The sequence below is a fragment of the Rhinoderma darwinii genome, chromosome 3, assembly GCF_050947455.1.
Source record: "Rhinoderma darwinii isolate aRhiDar2 chromosome 3, aRhiDar2.hap1, whole genome shotgun sequence".
Classification (NCBI taxonomy): domain Eukaryota; kingdom Metazoa; phylum Chordata; class Amphibia; order Anura; family Rhinodermatidae; genus Rhinoderma; species Rhinoderma darwinii.
In genome coordinates this window covers 247,840,253-247,854,245 of record NC_134689.1, presented here as the reverse complement: position 1 = coordinate 247,854,245, position 13,993 = coordinate 247,840,253, and the positions used below count along the sequence as shown (strand labels likewise).

General features: G+C 43.6%; 1 protein-coding gene across 1 annotated transcript in view; it reads left to right on the top strand.

Moving 5' to 3' along the window:
• The window catches only part of IREB2 (iron responsive element binding protein 2), a 95,970-nt gene that overhangs the window by 62,503 nt on the left and 19,474 nt on the right, over positions 1–13,993 (top strand). The window contains exons 13-16 of the mRNA XM_075857654.1: positions 4,310–4,469; positions 6,286–6,421; positions 6,754–6,838; positions 6,918–7,074. Of these exons, the coding sequence (XP_075713769.1) occupies positions 4,310–4,469; positions 6,286–6,421; positions 6,754–6,838; positions 6,918–7,074 (538 nt within the window). The remainder of the gene's footprint in view (positions 1–4,309; positions 4,470–6,285; positions 6,422–6,753; positions 6,839–6,917; positions 7,075–13,993) is intronic.

Below are 13,993 nucleotides of genomic sequence, written 5' to 3'. Positions count from 1 at the left end.
TTTTATTTTTGCGTCGCCATAGCTGTATAAGGTCTTGTTTTTTGTGGGACAAGTTGTATTTTTTTAATAGCACTATTTTGGGGTACGTATTTTTTTAATGATGAACTTTTTTTGAGGGGGGGGGGACTAGACAAAAAATTGAAATTTCGCCACACTTTTTTGCATCCTAAATATACGCCGTTTACCGTGTGGTATAAATAACACTAACTATATTCAGCGGGTTGTTACGATTGCAACGATACCAAATTTGTATAGATTTTGTATGTTTTACTACTTTTACGCAGTAAAAACGCTTTTTTTTCAAAAATATTTGCTTTTGTGTCTCCATATTTGAAGAGCCATAACTTTTTTTTTTTTTTTTTAGTCGATGCAGTTGTATTGAGGGCTTTTTGTTTTTTTGCGGGACGACTTGTAGTTTTTATCGGTACCATTTTGGAGTAGATAAGACTCCCTCTCTCCAAAGCAATTCAGATGTGTCGTTCGCTATTGAGCGCCAAATCTGAGGGGTTAAACGCGTGAGATCGATACTTATATCGATATTACTTGTTGGAGCAGGGATGCCCCAAACCCACAACTACCTCTTGTAGCTGAGAACAGGGAGATTTAACGGCTCTGTTTATCCTGATGCAGCGCTGTGAAAAGGCGTATAAAGCCTATTAGTGGCTGCTGTGAAAAGGCGTATTGGTGGTCACTAACTGGTTAAATAAAATAAAAAATGGTGTCACCATATTCTGAGTGCTATGCCTTTTTTTCTTTTTCCGTTGATGGAGCTGTGAGGGCTTTTTTAATGGGGGGCGAGTTGTCTGTTTTTATATATATATATATATATATATATATATATATATATATATATATATATATATATATATATATATATAGATCCTATTGTAGGATTGAAACGTCGCTTTTGTATTGGAATTGAATAAACCACCATTTTCTTCATTGGAGTGCCGCATATCTTCTTTTGCTATATATATATATATATCTATATCTCAGCACTATTTTGGGGTACAAAAACGTTATTTTACTTAGTGTAACAATAGTTTTGTTCATTTATGGGATTTGAGCAAGCGATCGGTGGTACAATACACTGTAATACTTATACCCATAGGGCAAAGGTCATTAACAAGTGTTCATATGAACACTCGTTTGCACGATCCTTGGCCCATGTAAAAGTGTGATGGTGGAATTATTAATTCCACGTGGAGTATTATGTAGCTATCGTTTCGGGAGCATATGCTGCAAGGAAGGTATCTGGAGGCAACAAGTTCATGCACTTGAATCAAATTTTTTTATTAGCACTGTATATAAGGATTGACAACATCCGCCATGAAATTATCTCCCCAGTCCCCAAATAACATCGATTCCCGCACTCCCCCTTTTTCACTTTCAGCATTTGACCCAATAACAGAAGTCTCTAGGCTCCTCCCTTCTTCTCGTCGTCCTACCTGTCCTAGTGACCCTATCCCCTCACACCTCCTCCAGTCCCTCTCCCCGGCTGTCACTAGTCACCTGACTAAAATATTTAACCTCTCTCTTTCCTCTGGTATCTTTCCCTCCTCTTTTAAACATGCCATTATAAACCAATTACTGAAAAAACTAACTCTTGACCCATCCAGCGCTGCTAACTACCGACCAGTCTCTAATCTGCCCTTCATCTCCAAACTCCTGGAACGCTTGGTCTACTCTCGCCTTATCTGCTATCTCTCTGCTAACTCCATTCTAGACCCCTTACAATCTGGTTTCCGCACTCTACACTCCACAGAAACTGCCCTTACTAAAGTCTCAAATGATCTCTTGGCGGCTAAATCTAACAGCAAATACTCTCTACTGATTCTCCTGGATCTCTCTGGAGCCTTTGGCACTGTAGACCACCAACTCCTACTTAACATGCTCCACTCTATTGGCCTCAAGAACGCTGCTCTCTCTTGGTTTTCCTCCTATCTCTCTGACCGCTCATTCAGTGTGTAATTTGCTGGTTCCAATTCTTCTCCTCTTCCCCTTGCTATCGGGGTTCCTCAGGGATCGGTCCTAGGGTCGCTCCTCTTTTCTCTACACAGCCCCTATTGGACAAACCATCAGCAGATTTGGCTTCCAGTACCATCTCTATGCTGATGACACCCAATTATATGCCTCTTCCCATGACCTCACCCCTGCTCTAATACAAAACAACAGTGATTGTCTGTCCGTTGTCTCTAACATCATGTCCTCTCTATCTGAAACTGAATCTTTCTAAAACTGAGCTCCTTGTGTTCCCACCATCTACTAACCTCCGTAAACCTGATGTCACCATCTCTGTATATGGCACTATCATAACTCCTAAGCAGCACGCCTGCTATCTCGGGGTTATTTTTGACTCCGATCTTTCCTTTATTCCTCACATTCAGTCACTTTCACGCTCCTGTCATTTTTCACCCCAGTATATTCTTACTGAGGAAACCGCCAAAACTCTCATTGTCCCTCTGATTCACTCTCGTCTTGACTACTGTAACTCATTACTAGTCGGTCTTCCCCTCACCAAACTCTCCCCTCTCCAATCTATCCTCAATGCAGCAGCCAGGCTCATCTTTATGACCAACCGCTACACCAACGCCTCTAATTTGTGCCAGTCACTGCACTGGTTGCCCATCCTCTTCAGAATAAAATTCAAACTGATTACTCTCACCCACAAAGCTCTCCACAGTGCTGCATCTCCTTACATCTCCTCCCTCATCTCTGTCTACCACCCTACTCGGGCTCTACGTTCTGCCAACGACCTTAGATTAAAATCCTGCATAATCCGAACCTCCCACTCCCGTCTCCAAGATTTCTCTCGTGCTGCACCCGTCCTCTGGAATGCGCTACCCCAGACAATCGGATTAATTCCCAATATCCACAGTTTTAAACGTGCCCTGAAAACACATCTATTTAGACAGGCCTATAACATTCCCTAATCTGACTCCTTTCCATGGCCCTCCTTTTTAGATTAGTCATCAGAATAAGATTCCCTCACACTCCTTCTCTTCATGTACGTCATACACGGATACTGGCTGGTGACCGGCTCATGCAGCTTTATGTTACCACCGCATGTGTATAAAAATGGCTGGACTATTGTACTGAACAAACACTGTTACACTTTGTATCTCCCTTATGTCCTCATAGATTGTAAGCTCTTGCGAGCAGGGTCCTCACTCCTCAGGTTTGAATTGTAAATTAACTTTGTCACTATGTAATGTCTGCTATTGTTTGTTTCATGTTCCCTCTAAATTGTAAAGTGCTGCGTAATATGTTGGCGCTATATAAATAAAGATTATTATAAGGATTACACGTCATATCCTTTTCGCATACTATACATTTCTCAAACTAATTTAAGGCTTTGGAGACCTTTTTTTTGCTTTTTTTATTTTTTTAATATTCATTTGCAAAATTAAGCAAACTAAGTCTACGTTAAAAATGTCCTACCTTTTTAATCCTGTAGAGTCTGTGCAACTCCTGTACGTAGCTGGCTGTGCTTCTGGTTCTGAGATAGATCCGATCGTACACTGCTCCTGGTTGTGTCAACACCCACTGCTCTTCCCCTTTTTTCTCTCCTTGTTAGATATAGCAGCAGGGAGGTGGAGCAGGTTGTACATGGCAGATCACACTGTAGAAAGGGGGAAAAACATCCAAGTCTTCTGGGAGGGCAGATCACACAGGCTGTCAACATCAGAGTGAAGACAGGGGTGAAAGCACACATGGCAGTCTGCAGGGGGAGGGGGGAGGAGATCACATAGGTTGTGTAGCACCCATGGCAGATTCTGCAGGGGAAGACAGGAGGGGGTGGTCACATTCCCCAGCATAAATGTCTGTCGGCACATGGGAGAAGAGATCCCTCATGGACTGTAGAAGGAGATAGCAGTACAGGGATAAAGCTGTGGTGATACATAGTTAGCGAAGGCAGCAGCATCCTCGACACAGAACTCCCATTCAGCTTGTATTACTGGGAGAGACATGCCCACGTGAGAAAAGTCTGAAACTAGGAGCAGATTGTAACTGCATATCAGAGGGACTAAGAATGAATGAAGAAATTGAGATTGCAGCCTGAAAATTAGTGCACTTTATTTACTCCAGATAACCACTGACATATGTAAGAGCATTTTCTCAAAAAAATTGTCCATTTCTTTTAAAGTAAACACAAATTTTCTTGAAAAAAGCTTTATTTTATTTAATCGTACTACTTACTAGGACCTTTAGGGATTTTGAAAGTAGAAAATGTAATAATACACAATGTAAACAGATATAAAATTTTAATTTTTTGGTAATTTGGGACTATTCCTTTGTATCTTGTCAGGTGGGCCTGAGAGGATTTCAAATTCCAGCTGAGAGGCAGAAAGTGGAGGTTCCTGTTACATATGGAAGCTCACAATACAAGTTGTCACATGGTTGTGTTCTTATTGCCGCTGTGATCAGCTGTACCAACAACTGTAACCCTTCTGTCATGCTAACTGCAGGTAATCTTAACAAGGCTGTGTTCACGTCACATTTTTGGTTTGGATTCTGTATATATTCCAGGAATGCTCTTGGCACATACACCGAACGTAGCTATAGACTCCCATTGACCCGAAGTTTGCCAGGAGTGTCCTTTTGACATACTTTCCTGTGGTGTTCCAGCATATATATATATATAACTATATTAAAGTGTAATCGACTGTACAGAGGTCTTACGCAAAGAAATAAGTACCACAGGTTTTATTTTTATTTTAATGGGAGCCTATGGGCGGCGTATGTAACTTTTGTATACAGTTTTAAATGCCGGGGGGTTTACGTTACGCACACATTGGAAGAGTTTCCCAGTGTATGTACCAAACAAACTTGATGTGAACGGAGCTTTACCCTCTACTCCATAGTATTCTCTAAATGTTGGGATTTTCTATGCGTACCTGCTGTGTGGTTGGGCTCTCACTCTTAGGATGTTTACACTCAGTTGTAACTGGCTGCTTTCACATTGCCATGCACGGCACTCAGTTAAATGTGATGAGATCAAACTCTCTTACTCTTGCCCCTCCTCACTGTTTTTGTTGCAGAGACACATCTCTCCCTGCTTTTACATGGGGTGAAATTAATGTGGTTGTCTCAGCACAAACAACCCCTATGATATGGGATTTTGTTAAGGCAGCAGTATTATATACAAGCATTCAGAGGAAGACCTTTCACTATGACATTCATATACCCTAATAGGGCATATCGACAGGGATTATCCTCACAAGACAGCCCCTCTAATGTACTGTTAACAGTAAGGCTGTGTTCACGCTCCGTCTGCAGTGTACATTCAATGCATATGCCCGGAAAGCTCGACAGAGACCAGAGTTCTATTCACAGGCATCCAGTAAAAATATGTATACATCGACGTATGCAATTTAACATCAAAGGTGATGTACGACGCTTTATGGCCCACATCATGACGCATGTCTAAGCATTGAATGACGTATACGTTAAACAGATGCCATTATAGCCTATGGGTGACAGATTCCTGAGATTGACGCCTAACAGTGGCATCTGTCACCCGTAGGATATAATGGCATCCCTTTTAACGTATAAATCATGGAAAGCTTTCATGATGTATACGTTGGCTGATTGCCATATTAGCCTATGGGTGACTAATGCCAATGTTAGGCATTTGCCACAGCCTCCCTTTAACATGTAAACCAGGAGCGTTTTATTAATGCATACTTCAAAGAAAGACCATAAATGCAGTGTGAACATAGCTTAAAGGCACTTTTACATGGGCCAAGGATCGTGCAAACGAGTGTTCATATGAACACTTGTTAATGACCTTTGCCCTATGGGAGCAGGGCAACGATCAGCCCATGAACGAGCAAATGATCGTTCATCAGCTGATCGCATCTTTTAGCCAGCACTAAATATAGTTGTCGGCAGCACATCTCCCTGTGTAAATGGAAATGTATGGGGACGGACGATCGTAGTAGCGATCACTCATCGCCATACATAACTGTTCATAGCTCCTTTATGAAAGTAGCAAGCAAGCGCCGATCAACGAGCTGTCTCATTGATTGATGCTCTTTTTCATGGCCCGTATTGGCCAGTGTAAAAAAAAAAAAAAAAAAAAACAGCTATAGACCAATTTTATTTTTGGCTGCAGATGTATGGAACTAGGGAAAAGGAAACTTTGTGTTGAGGGTGGCATAATAAAATATATTACAAAGTTTTCTGTATGTACACAATTTATGTAAAAGCAGCACAAAAAAAGTGATTTATGTAAAAAATAAATGTAAAAAAAAGTATGATAGTGGCAATTTTACATTACAGGCCTGTTGGCTAAAAAGGCTGTAGAAGCTGGGCTCAAAGTGAAGCCATACATAAGAACAAGCTTATCACCTGGAAGTGGAACAGTCACACATTACCTCACTGCCAGTGGAGTGCTGCCTTTCTTGAACCAACTGGGGTGAGTACAAGATGTAAGGAATCCCGAATAACATAACTATATCTGCTTACAGTGGATTTACCAGGTACAAAATGACTTTATTTTGCAGCTGTTTTCTAAACCGCTTTGTACTCTGTAAATCAACCAATTAATAACCCAGTATTTTGGTCTTTATTATCCAAGAAAATACGGGGGGGGGGGACGGGGGGGACGGGGGGGACTCCACAATGTTGAGCCCCTTCCTCAGGAGTTTGTTTAAAAAATGGACAAGTACATAATTTTGCAACAGAGTCTCTACAATTTTACTTTGATGTGGCAACTGATTTCTAATATTTGCATTTCTTTTAACTCAGGTTTGACATTATTGGGTATGGGTGCTCAAGATGTATTGGCAATACCAATCCCTTGCCTGAGGAAATTGTCACTGCTATTAAAGAGGTATGCTGATACAATCTCTTGTAAATGTGTCTGTGTAATATAGTAGAATCCGATATATTCAATCTGCTACCTTTTTCAGGGGGAGCTGGTGGCATGTGGTGTCTTCTCTGGAAACAAGCATTTTGAGGGTAATAGGTGTAGCTGTATTCGTGCCAATTACCTGGCTTCTCCACCTCTGGTTGTTGCCTATGCATTGGCAGGCACAGTGAACATAGATCTGCAAACAGATGCTCTGGGTAAGTATTAAATGAATATTTCAAATGTTTTGGACTCTGAAGGCAATAGATACAGAAAAAAACCTACACAGTAGTGGAGTTTAAGGCCTCATGCACACGACCGTAGCCGTGTGCACGGCCGTGATTTTCGGGTCGGCCGGCTGCGGACTGTCAGCCGCAGTCCGCCCGCACATGCACATGGCCGCGGCCATTGTTTTCAATGAGCCCGGACCGCAGCTCCGGACCGTAATAAGACATGGCCGTACTTTCTGCGGTCCGGGCTCCCGGGCCGTTCACGGACCGCAAAAACTATGGTCGTGTGCACGGCCCCATAGAAAAGAATGGGGCCGCAATTCTCCCGTGGATTTTCGGGGGAATTGCGGACGCAAAAACACGGTCGTGTGCATGAGGCCTAAGGCTAAAATGACATCTAACCTTTGCCTCCTTTCTTGCTAAGCCATTATGGCAATGTAGCGCCTTCCTTTTTTTTTTTTTTTTTTTTTTTTTTTTTTTTTTTCCTTTTGGATGCTTATTCAAAGCGCAAAAAAACATACTGGTTTATCCAATAGATAGGCAATCAGCAATGAAAGTAAGTTACATAGAGGCTAATGACAAACGAGAGAATTGGTGAATATAGACAAAGAATCAATGAGTTAAAGATGGTCAAAAAGTAGACTCCACTATATTAGTAAAATATGAAGAATGTCAAAAGAAAAAAAATATAAATAAACAATAATAAATGCAAATCAAAATATATTATATTAAAATACTCCTGTAAACGAGATTAAAAAAAACAAAGGGATCGGGAAATCAGATGTTTTGTAGCCATCCTAATGAAGATAGAAATTTCGTTGGGTCATTAAGTTTACATATTCTTGGGAGCTCTCAAAGCTTAAAGGGCCTCTAAACTGCTGACAGTGCGATATAGGGGAGGCGGAGGCAATTGTAAAGTTTTGTCTTGGTCATGCTAGTTTCATGACTGAAAAACCAAAATTTAATTCTTCCAGTTCGGTGGTTACAAGTCTTTTTGATGGCTCTAGCGGCCAATCTGGAGACCGCTAGAGCTGTCACTCAGAGCAGAGGGGCGTGTCTGGCAGCATGCATTGAGGAGAGCCAAGGATCACTTGCACGTCAAGTGCCCGCCTCTGTGGCACTTAAGACTATGGCACCGGGGTAATTAAACATTGATTTCTCAGTCATGCAACTTGCATGACGGAGACTAAAGGTATAATTACAATTCCCTATCCGTCCCCTACATCGCACTTTGCCTCAAAACTGCTGACCGATTCCCTTTTATTTTGTTTGTCGTGACTTAGCAGTAAAGAAGCCGTAAGAGCCTCTATTTGTTACACCTCCTGAAATATCGTAGGTGGGTCTACCTGTTTCCAAAGGGCCAGTTTACTAGATCGGTCTGCATTATTCTGGTGACAGACAATCGACGACTTGTAGGAGGGTATAGGAATGTCACACAGGTGGAGCAGCAAGTCTTAGGAAGAGCGTAATATGTAAAATTTCGAGGTAATACAACAAACGGTTGACTTCGACACTCCCAGATAACAAGTAGAATAGTTCCTGTGAGATCCACATCTCCAACAAAGGAGGCGGACGGGAAAAGCGGTCTGGAGAGGACTCTGTACCATCTTGTTAGAATTTTTAATCCAGATTTTTGTATTCTACTGAATAGTGAGGATTTATGTCAGAGTATTCTATCGTGTGCGTTAATCGACCGTAAAATTGATGTTTTGATCTCTCTCTCCCAGTTGATCTGAAGAGACGTGTGTAGGTTCTCTTATGGCAAGATATATGGTTATAAAGAAGGCCCCTTCCTTTTTTAACGGATTATCTAAAAAGAACAATTGTCTTTTTATTTATCTCTAAATTCTAGATGGTGCATTATTGCATTTGAACATTTGTGAATTCATTTATTTGTAATTTTTCTTAATTATCATGGGGGAAACAGCACCTTGAATATATAACTCTGCCACTAGGAGGCTGACACTAGACATAAACAATTTTTTGTCTCCCACTATGCAAGCCCTGAGGGGCAAGGCTTATCCGTTTTAGCCTAGTGTCCATAGGAGGCACATACGACCTGCTTTAAAAAGGTCGGCTTCATTTTTTATTTTTTTTGCCGGTTAAGGTTTTTTTTCTACCGACAAGTGGTGACGGATACAGGTGTCAGACTTCTGTAATTCCTCTCACCTTGTACTTTAGGGTTGTTGTACGTGCTGAGTCACCACTATAGTTCCTTTTACGAGGGTGCCTTGAAACCATGCAGGCTGCTGCTCTGTATCTTCCTTTTATTTGGGTCACCCAGTCCTTCTCCTAAACCTGTGCCAGTAAACGCACTCAATGAAACATTGACCCTGTGTGCAACTGAGGGCGATGGACAGGTAAGTATAAACTGCCCCTGTCCCCCTTTCTTGCTTTTCTCTGGGAATTTTTCGTTCTACCCTCACTATTTCTGTCTAGCTGTATCGCCACTGCTGCAGATGCTGCTGCCTAAGCGCCCTACTTCACCACTCCTCACCTCATTAAGGTGGGCCTGCATTTTCTCCCGTTCCTTAAGAGCCAGGTGCTACCCTAGGCTGCAACTCACATCTCAACCATTTTTTCACGTAAGTGGGCATTTCTCTGGAGACTATCCCAGCCGCTTTACCGCCCTATCCGGGGACAGGCTTTATTCTAACCTATCCACTTCTAGTGCAGGTTGGCCGAAGGAGAGCTCCTTTTTCTCACATAGTGGTACCAGAACCCGCTATTTAGGCCTTCGCAGTCTTCACAGCTCCTGATTACCCTGTGGTCTATAACCCCTCCTTTGCTCCCACAAAGGGGTCCCTATAGTATTTTCCACTGGGGATAGTGCCTACATTTAATTTGTTCTCACCCTCCCAGCGAGTTCTTTCATTTTAGAGATCCTTCCAGAAGGGGGGACCTATTGTAAACAATCGAGACCCTCGGCAGCTACGCATTTTGTCTGTTCACGGTGTCAGACCAAGTTTGCATCTAACCAGTCCTATTCACTTTGCTTGCTGTGTTTTGCCCCTAGACCGCCCCAGGATTCCCTAACGCTGTCAGTCAAGATGTACCCTCAGAGTGGGCCAGGTGGCTATCCCAGTAACCCGTTTCAGATTATCTACGCTTGCTGCCCTGAAGTTTTTTCTGCCTGAGCAGTCAGCTCAAGCTGTGCCTCCACTGAGTCTCCAACAAGAAGGACTAATTACACCACAGGGGAGTGCTCTAAGTTGCTATGCGAGGCTTCTTTGGAGTAGTCCCACTTTACTGCTAGAGCAGCAGCTAACTTAGTGGCTTTATGTCGCTCTATTTGGCTAAAGTCATGGGCGACGGACTCCACCTCTAAGAAGTCACATGGGACTTGCATTGTTTGGAGGTAGGTTTGGGAAGCGGATGGATGAGAGAATTTGTTACGCTATTGGAGGTAAGAGCTCTGACCTCAGAATCGTTGTCGTCAAAATCCTTCAAAACGCTTCCATAGGTTTTATTCCTTTTTCGTGATTTCTCCTCTCCAAGAGCAGAGAAGCAAAACCGTGTTTCAGACACCAAGAGACCTTCCTTTAAACCAAAGCCCTCTAGGCTGTCTCGTTTTAAGACCTCCAGACCTGCTTTTGCCAAATCCACTTAAGCCTGTTTTCGGTCCAAATTATGTATGTTGGCTGCATTTCCCGGACTGAACACCGTTCAGGGAGCCGTGCTCCTTGCATCATAGTTATATATAACGCATGGTGTCCCTGCCACCCCGCGGGAGTGCTGTCCTGTGCTGTAAACATGATTACAGTACGGGACCGTTTTCCCACAGCAAGGCAGGGACTCCTGGCATCGTACATAACTAAGATGCTAGTAACATATCAATGAGGGAGACTAGACATGGACCGCACATCCACTATATACTATGATCAATTGCGGCTAGGCAAAATTATTAAACGTGAACGAGAGGTTCCTTGTAACATTTTGATCAAATTGTATGCAAGCCCACTTGCCACTTCACGGCGACCGCCACGCGGTGGTGCAACCGATAGAGTAGGGACCCACTTTTAAGAGGTCGCCGTGAAGTGGCAAGTGAGCTTGCATACAATTTGATCAAAATGTTACAAAGAACCTCTCGTTCATGTTTAATAATTTTGCCTAGCCGCAATTGATCATAGTATATAGTGGATGTGCGGTCCATGTCTAGTCTCCCTCATTGATAAGATGCTAGTAGCATTCCTACCTGCACTGTGTTTGGTCCGGGAAATACTGCTGATATGCGGTCCGTATATCACCGAACACGCTTGTGGGGCAAACCTTTAGGCTTCCCACACAGTCAAGTCCCCTTCTAGAGCGGGATGACTACTTCTCACCATCCAGGAGGATTGGATCACGTGGACAAAGACTGGGTCCACAAGTTGGTATCATCAAGGTAGAAGATCTAATTCTTGGCCCTACCTCCAGGTCACTTACGTCAAATGTTGTCTGCGTCCACAACCTTCAAAAGGCTTCCAAAGGTTTTGTTCCTTTTGCGATTTCTCCTCTCCAGGAACAAAGAAGAAGCCAAACCGTGTTTTAGACTCCTTTAAACAAAAACCCTCCTGAAATTCTCATTTCAGGGTCCCTAAGCCTCCTTCCAATGTTCAGTAAGACCTATCTTTGCCTTCAGAAGCTGAATTGCTTTGTGCATGCTCGCAGGGTCTGGATGAAATCCTTGTGGTTATGTTGATGGAGCAGGGTGAGTTCCTGTCATTTATCAACATACATTAAGTGTCTGCCTACACATCCCTGTTGCCAGGTTTCACCAGCGTTCCATTCTACTTGCTGTAGATTCTCAGCATTTCCAATTTATCGCCCTCACCTTTGGCCTCGCCACTACCATTAGAGTCTTCACTAAGGTTATAGCAGCTCTTAAGGCCATTACAACCCAGGGGAGTTTTTTTTTAAATCCCCTACCTGAACGACGACCTCTTTGTAAGGGTCCCCCCAGGCATAACCACCTCTGCAGCCTCAGAATCAGGCTTGACACCTTACAGAGCTTTGGTTGAAGTGTTAACCAACAAAAATGATCTCTCACTGTCCCAGAACATGGAATTCCTAGTTGATTATATTCAACACCAGGACAGCCAGGGCCCTTCTCAGGTGCAGACATTTTTACAGGGTGTGGCTCATTGTGCACTCTCCTTTCTCTGTCCCATTGTTTATTTCCAGTACATCCCTCATGACAGCACTACAGGAGGTTGCCCTATTGACCTCTGTAGGGACAGGAAGACAGAGAGGTTAAAAGGCCCCTCCCACCACCCACTTGCCAGTGTTCTTCCTGTCCCCACAGGGTCAGGAGCAGAGAGCGTCGCTCCTGTGTTAGTGCAGGAAAGAAACTCGGGCAGGGGGCAAGATCGGGGGGTCCGTGCACTCCCCCTTCTCTTCCCCCTAAAGCCCAGGCTAACACCCCTCGAACGAGGGGTCCCTTAGCTCCCACCCTGAGACACCTACCGGAGGAATCCTAGGCAGGGTTCTGGTAGTGTGTGGGGGCTGGGGTTTCCCAAGCAGGCTTCGGCCTGGCCGCGGACCAGGCGGGGACCGGCAGCTCCATAAACGTGGACGCACCGGCAGGGATCCTCGCTGCACCGCATAGCAAGCCTCAGTCGCCGGCTATGGCGGCTGCACTCCAAAGGAAACACGCTGGAGACGAATAGCCGACCGGAAATGACGTCGGGCTACTTCCGGTCCGCGGCTATCTTGGAAGGCGGGAAATTCAAAACGCCCGCATTTAAAGGGACACGCACAGGTATGTAGTTAGAGCTGATAACTCTAACTTGGATTATTTTTGTGGATTGCATTGCCTGTTACCTGTCGCGGTATGGAACTTCCTCGTCCTGATGGAACTCCAGATATGTCCCAGGGTCACGTGAGTCTCACCCTTGGGGAAGGGTATGACCCCTTATGTATGTACACCATACTTTACCTACCTTCTGTTTTCTCTAGGAAAAAGATTCCTCTCAGAGACAAACTGATAAAAAGAAGGTTAAAAAATGTGCGACTTGTGCAAAAAAATTGCTAGAGTCCCATAGGAAACAATTGTGTCAGGATTGTATTGCAAAAATACTAAAGGAGGAACAACCAACGTTCATGTCTAAACTTAGGGCTATGATTCGTGAAGAAGTGGGTCAGTCAGCCTCCTTCGCCCCTCCGCAAGAAAGTCCCTCACACTCCCGGGCAAAAATACCACGGATTGAAGTGGATCAGAAATATTGTCCTCCTTCTCAGGGGTCTGACTCTGAGCAGGAGTGTTATTACCTATCGGAGGGTGAGTTAGAAGGAGAGGAACTCTTGCCTTCAACTTCTTCCACTCAAGAGAAAAAATTCTTCTTCTCTTCCGAGATGTCGGATACCTTAATTCAAGCAATACGGGAAACCATGGATATTCCCGAAGAAGACCAACCACATACCATCCAGGATGAGATGTTTGGAGGTCTAACGTAAAAGAAAACAAGTGTTTTTCCGGTAAACGAAAATCTCAAAAGAATGGTGACAACTGAATGGGAAGATTCAGAAAAAAGTCTCTTAATTTCAAGAGATTTTAAAAACAGACTTCTCTTTGATCCAGAGGACACTAAGCCTTGGGATGAGATCCCAAAAGTAGATGTCCCAGTAGCCAGGGTTGCTAAAAAAAACGCAATCCCATTTGAAGATTCCTCGCAGTTGAGGGACGCCATGGACCGAAAGGCAGACGGACTACTGAAAAGAGCGTGGGAATCTTCCTCTGCCTTCATCTCAACTAATATCGCGGCCACATCAGTAGCAAGAGCAATGTTTATATGGCTAAACCAGCTAGAGACCCATTTGATGATGAAGACATCACGGCAAGATCTATTAGAATCTCTACCTTTACTAAAAATGGCAACCGGATTCTTGGTAGACGCTTCAGCGGAATCTATTAGATTTGCTGCCAGGA